Source organism: Acanthaster planci, linkage group LG06 (genome assembly GCF_054643075.1).
Source record: "Acanthaster planci isolate LZ-2023a linkage group LG06, COTS_SCS, whole genome shotgun sequence".
In the NCBI taxonomy this organism is placed as follows: Eukaryota; Metazoa; Echinodermata; class Asteroidea; order Valvatida; family Acanthasteridae; genus Acanthaster; species Acanthaster planci.
The window spans coordinates 21,282,045-21,296,551 of NC_141782.1; the positions used below are offsets into that span (position 1 = coordinate 21,282,045).

A 14,507-nucleotide genomic window follows, 5' to 3' on the forward strand; every position below is an offset into this window, starting at 1 on the left:
GGGACATATTGTACGTTGGGCTACACACCAATGGTACTTGGTCCATCCTATGGTTAGTAAACCTACATGTGCATGTAATTGGCATCAACTCAACACTCTTATAAGTGATGAACTAACTTTAGTGTCCATCAGCACACAAAACTGATGCGCCGCGGGACATACTTATCTCTCCAGTGAACTAACAAATGGACGGAAAAACATACGTAAATTATTAGGAACCAAGGACGAAGCTGCAACATCGTTCACCTTGCCTGTTTGTTTTTTTCAGCAGATTTTGTCAGATCTCATCGAATCATTTTGAAGAAGGTAGGACACTGTCATTTTCCTGTATAATGGGCTTAGATGACCATTTTGGGCATACAAGAGTGCTGTGAAAAGGAATACGGTTCATGTACATGTGTACAGCTAGTCTTGGTCAAGACGTTGTTGTTTTGTTGATATGCCAGAGGGCGCTCACAAGACGAATAGCTGAAAGGCGCAAACCACAACTAGCCACGCCAGCAACGTCTTGGGAAGTTGGTCAAATCCCCCCTCCCGATCTCAGCACGCATACATTACTTATGAAAACAGGCTTCTTCTTATTTTATGTTGACGCACGCGCATACACATTGAACAGCCACGATGAAGTTGCACGATAATTTGGTACAATCTTGCACAGCATGGCACTGGTCGAAAGTTGCGTCCGATTGCGGGTGTATGGTACAATAATACATGTACATGTACTTGCATGCCGGCCGGCTGGCCGGCCGGTCGACAATCCGACGCGAACGGATAGTCCCATTATCATGGCAGCTAAAGTGTCCGGACGTGGACTTTGCCCGCCAGCGTGGACCACACAAGTTCACGAAAAGGTCGTGGCTTCGAGCGAACTGTAGAAGAGCATTGCTTTTGGCTTTTCACACCGGGAATTTTGGAGAAACAAATTGCAAAGCATCATCAAAGTGTTCGCCCGTTTTGTTTTGTTTTTTTTTTGTAGCACGCAACCATGTACCGTGTTCCTAGCTCATTATATGTGTAGTTCGATGGTACAATGTACATGTACACATACAGAACTACATGTAGGTCTACATAGGCCTACACGTACATGTACATATACACATGTACCTAGTGAACATGTACATGTAAATGTACACTCGCGCACAAACAAGAGTCGGGGGAATAGACAGATCATGCACGGTGTACTTTTCAAGTATTATACATATTCAGTGAACAATTCAGCACGCATAATGTATTATGCTAATTATATGCGCGCGCACGATACAGATTTGCTAACTTTCAAAGTCGTCGTTGCTGTTGGCGTGGCTAATTATGGTTCGTGCGTTCCAGCTATTCGTCTTGTGAGCACCCTCTCGCGTATAAACAACACAACAACGTCTTGACAAAGACTAGTGTATACAGCTTAATCAGTGGTGGACAATAAATGCCCCGCATATCGAAAAAAGCAATGTATTTTCAACATTAATGATGGTGAAGGTAAAAAAAAAATGTGGTTTGGTCCATCACTACTATCCTCAGTTTCTCCCTCATCAGCTCTGTTGATTTCAACACAAACGGTGACAGCTAGGCGACAAAAGTATCACCAGCGACAGCAGTGGCGTAAACATGTTCCGGAAATTGGGGGTGGGGATGGGGAAAGGTAGGGGGATGACTTGCCCGGCCATAAAACTTTGAAGGTATGGAAACACTGAAACAAAAGCTGAAATGAGCTTTGAAGGTTTGTATTAAAACAAATCAACTGCAGATTCCCTTTAAGGATGATGGAAATTTAATTCATTTTAATTCAAGTGGTTTCTTGATCGGGTTTTTTTTTGGGGGGGGGGTTCTTTTACGAAAGATAGTTAGGTCGTATACGTTACTTTTAAACAGTACCATGTCATTTCATGGTGCATTTACGTTGTACGTAATGTGCCTAATAAGCCTTGTGTGTGACATACATGTACACGCTGTTTGTTGTGTGCACGGCTTGTGAGGCTATGGGTATTTTGCATCGGCGGGGCGTGAACACGAAATCTTTTTCCATGAATGCTTTCTAGACTTCAAGCAGTGTGCATCCCATGCAATTACACGTGCTGCAGTTCCACAGTATTTGTAATTATGCTGTTGGTGACGCTGTTTATCATGTTTGTTTCTATATTTGCAGGCCTATGTATTACACGTACGTTGTGTCCCATAGCCCCAACGGAAATTTAGTTGATTTAGAACTGCGCATGCCCTTAACTGCTGCAGACAGCAGCGTTTTTTGCGCAAGCAGACTACGCTTTTCGTCGCTGTCGATAAACTGAAACAACGAATAAAAACAATGATTTTTACAAAATAAATGGTTTATTTAAAATAAAAAACATATGTATAGATTAAGGTGTGTTCCTTACTTGCATGACATTTCAGAGAGAAAAACAGACAAGTGCAAGTAAATAAAATGTGAGTTTGTTGACTCACTTACCACGGCAAAAAAACATTAAAAAACGCGAATTTGATTGCAAAAATATCTTCAGTGATATCTCTCCATATTGAGTTTTCCTAGCGTAACGCACGGAGCCAAAACATAGCAAAAGTCCTGAAAAATCTTTTCCTGACATTCCACCTCTGCGACTTCACAATTATTCTCAAAATTTGAGTTTAAAAACACCGTTTACGACGCTCTTTTTAAAGAAGGCCGAGTGCCTTTTCAAATCAAATAGTACCATTTTTGCTCTAGGTATCGAAAATGCAAATGATGCACAGTTGTATTCAACCGAATACAGCAATGTTCTTACTCTTACCCTTGGTATCGATACTACCGATTACCAGTTGCACTGTAACTCGAATACATGCAAGTTACGGTGAACAGGATTATAGGTGGTCGGTGCACGGTGACGGCAACCTATACATAAATACTTTGAAGCTTGAACTGGAAACATCTTAGAAAACTTTGTGGGGCTTTCAGGAACAGAAATTCAAAATTCTGAGAAAAGATCAACAAAATCAAAGATTTGTTGCCCCCGTAAGGAAAAGGGAAGTGCTTGAAAGACATTCTGAGCTGAAGGTTTCAGTAAGTACATGTACAGTGACTCTTCAGTCCACTAGTATCCTGGGATGTAGAGTGAAAACAGGATTTCCATATGTCCCAAATTTAAAGAATAAGTTCACATTATACAGATATCCACAACTAGATTGTGTTGCTTAAAATAAAATGATATCACATTCCTGCGTACCCTCTGATGTTACAGCACCTGCAATGATTGTTATGCTTTACCTCAGCAGATCTATGATTGTAAAACCTCAAGCAAATCCTATTTTATTAGTTATCTGACAGTGAAAACTTTACAGCATGGATTCCTCCCAGTTGCCGGTATAGATCGCAGATCGGTAGTTTAGGTACTGGCTGCTGATGACCCGTGACAGCTCTACAGATCTATACAAACAAAATGCATTCAACAAATGGGAGACCTTGAGATACTTGATGGCAGTACATGTACCGCTCTCATGGCAGTGGTCCATGCACTAATGTTTATGTCATGTATAAGCAACAAATTTAGGCTCAAAATGACGTTAACAAGAGTGGACTGGTCACGATGGACTATATGTTTGCAGTCACTATAGGCTTTTTAAAAGTCTCATGCCATGACAAGGCAGCATGTTATGTGGAACGTTATAATGGTAAACCAGGACAGGGTTATTGCCACAGTTGTACATGTCTGTTATTGGTGTTGAGTGAATTTCTCCCCCTCCCCCATTTGGCTGTGAATTTTATTGAAAGACATTATACATTGGAAGGCAGTAGAAAAACACTTTATTTATGACTCTTAGAAAATCCTTACGTTGCATGTCAAGTTAGAAAATTTGTTCACATTATGCATGCCTACATAATACATGAGGTTTCCTATTATGCTTACTTTCCAAGAAGCCGTTTCCGCAGGTCCAAGTCCTAGTTGCGGGAAACAATGACACGTCAACCTATGGAAGCCACTCGCCAGAGGATGCCGTTGTTTCTCATTCCCCAGTTGCTCTAAGGCACGACGACTTACTATGGATTTGCATGCGGCCTAACATCAGTTCGATCAGCGATGAGGGAGTGTGCCCAGTTTTCGGACGCTAATTTTTCGACTTCAAGAGCAATTTAAAGTTAGGCCCCCCCAAAAAAAATAGTCGGTCTCCGGTCAGCGCGCGCGTCGATTTTGAACATGCACGTCAATTGTTTTCCATTTTTTCCTCAAAATTTTCAAATCAGCGCCCTCTATTTCCGCACCGCCTGAATGTTCGCTAGTAGACTGATTCCCGGCCACGAGTCCATAAATCGGAAGGGCAATTTGTTCGAGGAACCAGACTAATTCGTGAGTAGCTTGTACCCGGTGATAGATCCATTGCGACTGCTAAATGTTAATGTCGAACTCACACAGTAGACCATTGGTAGGTTACAAAGTTGCAGCCAGCTGATCAACAACAATGGCGGCGTGACGTGCGACGTACTACTACTAGCCTTTGCTCTTTGATTAAATATGCCACTCATTTCCTTGTCCGTTGCCAGTCTTAAAAAGCCAACCCCACCCCCCTTAAAAACCTTTTAAAAACTGCATCGATTCTGAAACTTTGGTCTGACTAGAGAGCGAGTGTTTTTTCTATTTGGAATACTTCAGATTTTCCAAAATGATTTATGAGGCATTTCGTGTGGAAACCCTATTCAACTACTTAACTCCAGGGATTTAGAGTTCATCAAAACAAAATCCGTGTGATATAAATCGTGAAGGAAATTGGAAACCGACGCAGTTCAGCATGAAGTATGCCACCACCCAGTACTAGATTAATTCGCAATTAAAAAAATTATCGAAGTCGCCGCGATGAAATTTGAAAGGAAGCTTGATCAACATCTGGACTACACGCGATATGTGTCCTTTTCTCAGGAAAACTCAATATTGGGTGAAATAAAGTAAAAAAGGGGTGGTTTTGGGCCAGTTTCTTTAAAGGAAAAAGTTACGGTTATAAAATCACGATTTTAATAATTCCAAACATATTGTACATTTTTAAACAACAAGAATCCTTACATTAACTCCTTACATTAAAAGTCAAATTTTTACTTTGAATTGAAGTGGTCAACTTTTATAGCCCACTCGCCTTTTAATTGTGTCGCAGGGTTTGTCTATTTATGGAAATCCCCAAGTCTTCCAAACCGCTTCGACAGAATAACATAAAAAAAAATTAAATAGTTGGTTTAGGTAGGATGTACAGTTCGAATTAATAGGAATTTAATTCGGTTAACTCACACTAACATTTCAAAAATATCAAAATTCAATAAGAACTAATTGGCAATTACTAATACAACAATGAACATGACACAATAGGAAGCTACTCATCGGACAATATAAGACTGACGATCAGGACGCTCCTTTCGAACACAGATCCACATCCCACGTGGGCGATCTCACCCAAACAGAACACTCGTCACTCGTCACTCGCCTTTTGCCAGTCATCTTAGCCGTCAGTCACAAACGTGATGCTGTATAGATCGTCATTAAGGTTTCGACATGTCTTACGACTTGGCAAAAACAATATGTGGCCGTTATCCACTTGTAAATCAAGCCAGTAAAATAATTTATATTTTGGAAAAATTCCACGCTGAAAAGCAAATAGTAGGTATGCCTCGTCGTCCCACTACGAGGAATGCATGGCTACCATTACAACAATGGGTGTATAACTCCAAGTGTGTTAAGAAATTCCTGTAGACTTGGAAATTGTTTTGCCAAACTGCTCAACTATGTGAATAAAAGTTAGGAAAAAAAGATTTCCAATGTATGTTTGCAACTGATTGAGAAAAGCAAAATTTTCTTCCTGAAACTATAACTTGGAGCCCGAAACCTTGCAGGAATGAGGATGCTCGTGTCCGTGGTGCATTGTGAAGGTTCGTTTTTCTGGGGCGTAACATGCAGTGTGGGTCCATTTTATCTTCAAAATCATGGTGTTGAGAGAAAGTGCAAGAAGAGAAAAGGCAAGAATGAAAAAATTAAAGGGTATGGAGAAAAGAAGACATGGGGAAAGATTAAAGCAGTCGTGTCTTATTGGGAAATCTCGCAACGACATCCCAATTCAAAATGATTTCAAAACAAAAACCCACGACCAGATCGCTTAATACTTGATATGAGATTCCTTAAATTCCCATGTTCCCAATGGTAAAGGAATGTTGGAGTCATGACCTAGGCCCTGCAGGAAGACAAAGTGACCCAAGTGCTGAAGCTTGGAAAGAACATTGTGTACACGAGGCTCCAGTGACTGTTAATAAAATTGCCGTTTGGTCATTCAGAGATGTCACTGTCACTGTTTTTAATAATAGTTGTTGATTATTTTAACAGATGGCAGTGTGGAAAAAGTCTCCTCTTCATGAGCAGCAGGTTCGACTGATGATGTGGACTACCCCTCGCTCAGTTTCCACGGCCGTGACCAAGTGCCTGAGCTTTGTCCAAGACGCTCAAGTTTTGTGTGAACCGTTCACTGCCGCTCACCATGTGGGTCCTGACAGTAATTTTGATCACACTGGCGATACCGCCGAGGCTGCATTAAGGGAGACAGTTCCAGGGGTGGCTGAGACCGTCGGCTTTGATTCGTCACAGTGCACCTACAAGTGGGTAAAAGAACAACTTGAAAAAGCCCACACTGGTAAGAAGTTCATTTTCTGCAAGGACATGGCATACAGTGTAACAGGTCACTTTGAGTTCCTCCCGAAGGACTACAAGCACCTGTTCCTGATTCGCCATCCTCTGAAGGTCTTCCCTTCTTGGAAGAAGGTGTTCCAGCTTAATGTGGGTGTACCACTCGACAAGTACGAACTGGATAAGCTACCCGAAGTACTGTTTCCCAAAAATCAGGGCTACAAAGATATGAGTGATTTAATGGTGTACCTAAAGGAGGCCCATCAAGAGGTAATCGTAATTGACACCGATGATCTTCTTCAAGATCCTAGAGGCATCCTGTTGGCACTCTTCAATGTCATTGGCCTTCCATTTGAAGAGAACCTTCTGAGTTGGGAGGCAGGGAATGCCATTGCACAAGAATGGGTCATCTCGAAGGAATTCCTGATCCTTAACCAGGAGGGGCATTATTACAAGACCGCTTTTGAGAGCAAGTGCTTCCTGAAGCCCTCTGGCATGCCTAATCGCGCCTCCCTCTCCGCTGACCTCATCCGCTGTGTTGATGCCGCTATGCCGTACTATAAGAAGCTGTATACACAGCGTTTGACACCGGCTGAAAGCTAACGTTTCTCCACTACTGACGGGATGTTCTGTTCTCCTTAAGTGTTGTGTTGCTTACAAAATATTAATATTTTCCATCAATGTGAATTTATCTTTTTGTACGGAAGTGGTAATGATAATTATTTTAATAGGAATGTGTTGTAAAAAATAATCAATTGAAGCAAAGTGTCCATTTGGCCAGTTGGTGCTTGATGTACAGCGATCGACATCTTGTGCTGCCCGGATGCCCAGTCCATGTTAGTATTTTGGGCTGCTTCTCTGATGTATCAGAAACGGTAGGTAGAGTCGTCAACGAAAGTAAAGTATCGTCGGTAAATATCTGGGACGACTCTTTTATCTTCACTGAGATGCAGCAAGTGCTTGTCCCTTAGTTTTCAAACAGCATGATCAAATTCGATGAAAAGGTGGAGACCAGTCTGCCAAAAATACTTAGAAAAATGAGAACCTTTGTTTCCAAATTGTGATGCATGTGAAGACACCTGTTATGAGAAGCAATTTTCACGTGCGCAGTTAGTATTCAGTGCAGATATTGACGAAAAGTGCTTGTCAATCAACAAAACAGGTTGGAAAATCTCGGTCTGTTTCGGGATATTTCGGAAACGGGAGGAATTCGTTCCCCGTTGTTGGTGACATGACACTGACGGCTGCGGGACTCTAAAATAGTTGGTATCTAATGGTTTGGAGACCTGTGCTTTCCACGCATAGCCTGTATTGCACATCCGCTATCATATAGATTAACTGCGACAAAATTGAACAATAAAGCTCCCCCTCGTCTCCGGTTTCTGGTCACCGCGCGCGTCTGCGAAATAAAGAAGTATTTTATTCTGCATAATTGATTTCCAAAAGCCGCCAAACTTACTTGATCAGCAGGAATTCTGCTACAGCGTAATTTTTAACGTGTTATTGATGGGTGGGATTGAGTAATATGTACGGTAAAGGAAACCCCCTAGGCCTCAATACATTTCAATCCGGCACTCTTATCAGATGACGTCATTCGTGTATCTTTACACGAAAGCCGTGTCCGAATCAGTTGGCTGTGGCTTGATATTATGCATGATTCTATGGGTACTGGCCGAGGATGCTGCCAAGTACTCGGTGTAATTTCCAGCCGTAGCCAACTGATTCGAACCCATCAGGCCCACGTCTGTGAACCGAACAACGAAGTGGTCTTGCGTCCTGCTTACGAGTACAAATTAAAAAGGTTTTTAAGCAACAAACCGTGAGGGCCAGCCTATTTCAGTGTCGTTGAGGCAGTAGCGGTACATACACATGCAGTGCATTTACTGACGATGGGCATCGTTATGACAACCATACATGTAACAACTCATGCATCGTCACAATCGTCAGGAACAAATGTAGGTTAAAGTGAGAGGAGATTTTATTTCTGAGCTGAATTTTTTCTGAATATTTTATATGCAACTTGTGTCCTCTAATCTACAGCAGAAAACAATGTGCAAAGAATGTCATATACCGCTACCTCATGAGAATTTCATTTAAAACCGGAAACTGGAGCTGAACAGTTATTTTCACATTTAATTTTGCCATGGTTGTGCTACTGCATTCAAGCTCAATCTTGATAAGAATAGACGCCTCTTATTTTCGTGAGGTGACTGAAACCATTGCCTCTCGTCATATTTTATTAATTCAAAGTTGTTAATTCACACTTCTCATAGTAACAAGGCCATGTGCTCTAAAGTATGTGTGCATGTACATCACGTCTGAGGGAAAAAAGAGGGGGAAAAACGCGTCACTGCACCACTTTTGGACCAAGCCCATGACCAGAAACCGGAGTCTTTTTTTCTTGGCCCAAGCCAAAAAAGTTTCCGGTTTCTGGTCGTCGCGCTCGTCGCCGTAGAATTGCGCATGGGCAAAATTAAAAAGTTTTTTATTGGATATAAAAGAGATGTTCAAAAGCTGCCACACTCTCTCAATCAACTGGAATCTTGCTTCTGCGTAATATTAACTTTTTTGACGGGGTAAGGTTGAGTAATATGTACAGTAAAAGAGTCCCTCCAGTTCCCATAGGCCTGCATTTAGTCGGGCACTCTTTTTCAGATGACGTCATTTCTGTATCTTAATACCAAAATAGACTGGGGCCCCTCACTTTTTAATGTTTAAAAGGATATGTAGCATGTCAAACTGAAAACGCTTTTGAATAGTAAAAAGTGCGGGAGCAGGCTATTTTAGTGTTGCTAGCGGCTGGCGTTACGTGTGCATGCAGTTGCGGTGGACATCGCGTGTTATACGTAGATAATTTCCCCCACTAAAAACCAAGTGAGGGTAAGAAAAAAAGCTGCGTCGCTGCACCACTTTTGGCGACAGTTCCTGACCAAAGACTTTTTTGGTGAGGCCTTACGTTCTCGACAGTGAATGGGATATTTATGCAGAATGCACAGAGCATTTTCCTTTCGTTCAATTTTACAAAATGGTTAAACATTACATTGAAGCAGTCAAGGCCAGTATAAACGCTAGCCTTTTAATGTGATTTCAATACCGTATTATATGACTGTCACGCACCAGTACACACAACCTTAAACGATACTGTACATGTTCATGTACGTTCAGTACACACAACTACTCGATAAAATCGGCCCTTGAGTAGTACCTCGGCTTGTAAGGTAAGATAACTGAACAAAAATGGCAATTTGTATTCCGATGTGTTAAACTAAACTACATGGCGACAACGCTTGTATGTAGAAGTCATTGCAACCCTTGGCTGGTAAATCTCATCCTCGGCCCCGAAGGATAATGGACTTGCATTTGGGTTCTGATGTTAAAAAAGCATACCATACTACCATTGGCTATGAATGCAACGTACTGGCGGTTGTCATCATCAGATATTCTGTTAGTTTTGAAAGAAAGCAATAGTCGTATCACTTTTTTAAAAGAATTGTGCCAATAAGTAATTCCCCATTACACACGAGGACTGTAGAAAAACACCCTGACTCAGAAACAAAAGTACCAGAGAGAAATAGGGCAATTTACCGCCCCTATTATTTTGTCAGCATAAAGATCATACAGTATTTGTTTCTATTTTCAATACAATTGAACCTTCTGAAAAGATCGATGTTGTCAAAGCTCTTTAGGGCTATCACAGTATTAAATTAAATTACATGTATTTTATTTCAGAATTTTCAGTTTTTTAATTTGAAATATCGTTATTTGTACTCTCAAATGCTGTTATTTTTTCGGGATTTTACAAAGTAATGTTTAAGTGGCGGCTTTGGCTCGTGTATGTACAAGAATAAAGAGGCGTTAATGTATGCCTCACGTAACACCAACACTATGAGTCGACACTATGGGTTGAACCTGTTGATCTGTTGGAAATAAGTTCTTATAACATCTTTCCAGATTTTGTTTGAAGAAACCAAATGCTATACTGCCAAAATGCCATTGAAGTTCATTGTACTTGTGCAGCTGCGGATATGCAGTCAGATAGACCTTTTTTATATGACCCATTTATACTGGCGGCCATTTTTGCAAAAAGATCAATCAGGGTTTGTGTTATGTTTTGCCTCAAAAATGCAACTTTATGTCCCATTGCATTTGGTAGCAGTATAAAGACGAACTTTGTATTGGAGTGTTATACAATAATACTAGTTTCTGTACTCCACCTTGAATACCAGAACAAATATTTCATATTAATTGAAATATAAAATGGAAAACACTATGAGTCGACACTATGGGTTGAACCTGTTGATCTGTTGGAAATAAGTTCTTATAACATCTTTCCAGATTTTGTTTGAAGAAACCAAATGCTATACTGCCAAAATGCCATTGAAGTTCATTGTACTTGTGCAGCTGCGGATATGCAGTCAGATAGACCTTTTTTATATGACCCATTTATACTGGCGGCCATTTTTGCAAAAAGATCAATCAGGGTTTGTGTTATGTTTTGCCTCAAAAATGCAACTTTATGTCCCATTGCATTTGGTAGTAGTATAAAGACGAACTTTGTATTGGAGTGTTATACAATAATACTAGTTTCTGTACTCCACCTTGAATACCAGAACAAATATTTCATATTAATTGAAATATAAAATGGAAACGAAGAGAATTATGGAAAGTGTTTGAAAGCAAAGGCAAAGGTTCTGATTCACATGTACACATCCCTTTGACACTAACCATTGTTTTGTTCGCTTTCCATTTGAAGTTTCAACAAGTTCTCATTTGACAGCAGAGTACAGACTGTCCGAAATGTTGATACTGGTTTCTATTTTTTTCAATTGTGATTTGTTCTCATCACATAACAGTGTGTTGAGTGTTAGTGTCAAAAGGCAAGTCTTTCACGCTTTAGCATTTTTTGAAGATTTTAATCTTGTACAGCTGCTTTTAATGACGTAGTCGAATACTGGCGATGCACAATAGTGCGCCTCCAAGAGTTTGCAACTCATTGCCCAATTATAATGGGCGAAAACTGTCGACCCAACGCGCGTTTGGAAAGGATCGACAGATTTCGTGCACTGTGACTGGTCAACGAGGTGCAAACTCTCCGAGGCGCACTTTTGCGAATCGCCCAGATTTTTTTAGGAAGCAAGCCTACGTGACAAATGTTAGTCGTTTATTACAAAATGAAATGGGAGTTTTAAAAAATTCAACAAAAAGGCTTGCTTTTTTTTCTTTCAGACACTGATTAGGCAGCTGATGAAATGATAATGGATAAATCACTGTTTATTTTCATGGCAAAGAATATTTTTTTTAATCATATGCCATAATTGTTACGGTCACCACCGTTTTGCCATTTACCCACATGTAATTACTGTGTGCGGCGCTGACTCACCTTGGATAATTGGGACGATGGTGGATATACACTGGGTCATGTGCGGATCATCATTGGTGTATGGTATGATCAGGGCACCTATTCAGAGTATCAGTTACACAACTCTGCATTAAATCATTGAAACAAACTTCACGTGCATTAGCATGGGCGCGAATCCCTTGGGATGGGGGTATAAAGCTCTCCACTTTTTGAGAGTGTGGGATGGGCTTTGAATCATGCCCCCCCCTGTTGTGGTGAGCAAAAAAATTAAATTTGATTGTGAATAATTCTTCAGACTTTTAACGACTAAAATATATTCAGTATCACTCAAACAGGGAATAAAATTTTAACAGCCATAAATACTGCATTCTGAATACATATTACAGAATGTACATTGATATCATGAATATCTCCCACTAAATAGAGTCATATTGTGCCCCCCCACTTTTCACATTTTTATGTCATCCCCCCTTTCTCCACCCCCATCCCTACCCCACCCCCAATATCCGGCAAAAATTTACGCCACTACATCAGAGCACAAAACAATGTGTTGGGGGGCACACTTATCTGTCCCGTGAACTAACAAATGAAGGGAAAACATACGTAAATATACCTATAACATAATGACGTAATGCATTGTTTACCGCCGTGCATTGAGGGTGAAAGGTGGGGATGTTGTAGGAACGTGTCGACGTGACACGTTATGTGTACGTATACTATATGGCGTGTGTATCGACCTGACACGAAAAAAAGAAAACAATTAAAAAATCCCGATTATCGTCCGAAATGGTCCATGTGAACTGCTGTGTTCCATTGTGTTTATCAAGCACTCAACGAACGCCAGAGCTGCGTTTTTTTAACTTCCACGGGACCGCAGGAGGCGACAGATTTGGATAAGTTCCGTGAGAAATAAGGCCATCAAAGCGAAGTCCAAGTGGACGGTATGCAGTCTACATTTTGTAGGCGGAGACAAAACTTACAATGTACCGGATCGAACGATTTTCCCATGGACAAGACACAATGGAACATAGCAGTTCATATGGACCATTTCGGACGATAATCGGGAATTTTTAAATTTTTTTTTTCGTGTCAGGTCGATACACACGCCATATAGTATACGTTACACATAACGTGTCACGTCCACACGTTCCTGCAACATCCCCACCTTTCACCCACAATGCACTGCGGTAAACACTGCAATACGTCATTATGTTGTAGATCTTCTTTTAAATTTCTCAGTTCAGAACTCATCAAATCATACTTAGGAAAAAAAAATACATCTTGAAAATAGTTCGCGGTACCCGCTGCTTCATTTGACTCGGACCGGCCAACCGACCCCGGCAAGCTCGGTGGTCGAGTGGTTAAGACATCTGCACTAGTAAGCAGGAGGTCGTGGGTTCGAGTCCCACCCGAGTAAGCTTGTGAGGTTTTTTCGCAAGCTCTCGGACAAGCACTGAGCATACAGTGTTTATTAATATACGTTGGGTAAGGGCAAACCCGTTATATATAATACTCCAAGTGTGTTAAGGGAGTCCCGTATAGACATCACACTCATTTTTACCAAAATACTCAACTATTAAAATTCTTCATTGTAATTGATTGAGAAACAAAAAGTAATTTTCTTAAGGAAACAGTGCGCTCGTGTCCATGGAGCATCATGACGGTCAGTTTTTCTAGGGGGTGGAACATTTAGTATATTACATCCGTGAGCCAATTTATCGGAAAAATCATGGTAATGTACGGAAGCTTCAAGTGACCATCCGAGTTTCCACGTTTCCAAAATATATTTTCTTGTCAAGACGGACTATGGACACCTTTCCGACATCTTTCCCTGACATTGCATCCCTGATATATCGTATCTCGGTAAAACGTCTTTCTCAGATGTTGTATTGGAAAGACGTCCTCCTCGGATATCATATCTTGGAAAGACTTCTTTCCCTTATAATTGTTTCTCTGAAAAACGTCCTTCTATAAATTGATTTCTCTGAAAGACGTATTACCACGATATACGTAACTGCTAGGACAAGCAGTTTCAGTTTATATACAGACCACTTATACCTCAGCTGCTGTAACGTGTGGGGGTGCGTGTGAGTTTGTATCTGAATTCAATTGGGGACCCTGAACAACAGAGGACAATAAGGTCCCAGATTGACAGAGGGTCCCCGATTGTACAAAACATATGGGTGGTCTTCTAAAAAGTTGAAGTACAAACCAAAGAGGAACAAGAAGGGGTCCCATGCAGTTGCAGGCAAACACACACTTCTGGTGTGTGTCTGTGTGTGATATTCCACTTTGGAAAGACGTCAACTGGTTAATAAATATCGCTTAATTTTCATTTGTCTTCGTCTGAGACGTGACTGTCACTGTTTTAAAAAAGGGGGCCAATTGTTTTTTAACAGATGACAGAGTGCAAGAAGTCTCCTCTTCATGAGCAGCAGGTTCGACTGATGATGTGGAATACCCCTCGCTCAGTTTCCACGGCAGTGACCAAGTGCCTGAGCTTTGTCCAAGACGCCTGGGTTTTCGTGAAC

General features: G+C 41.0%; 1 protein-coding gene across 1 annotated transcript; it reads left to right on the forward strand.

The window, feature by feature from the left end:
* On the forward strand, positions 1 to 14,500 carry LOC110986622 (uncharacterized). The gene is made up of 3 exons (XM_087137922.1): positions 1 to 306; positions 6,321 to 9,835; positions 14,376 to 14,500. The coding sequence occupies exon 2, from the start codon at positions 6,321 to 6,323 to the stop codon at positions 7,218 to 7,220; it is 900 nt and encodes a 299-aa protein (XP_086994048.1). The 5' UTR covers positions 1 to 306; the 3' UTR covers positions 7,221 to 9,835; positions 14,376 to 14,500.
* The last annotated feature ends 7 nt before the right edge of the window (positions 14,501 to 14,507 follow it).

Coding starts and splice junctions, on each gene's coding strand:
- LOC110986622 (XM_087137922.1), top strand. CDS start 6,321: ATGGCAGTGTGGAAAAAGTCTCCTCTTCATGAGCAGCAGGTTCGACTG.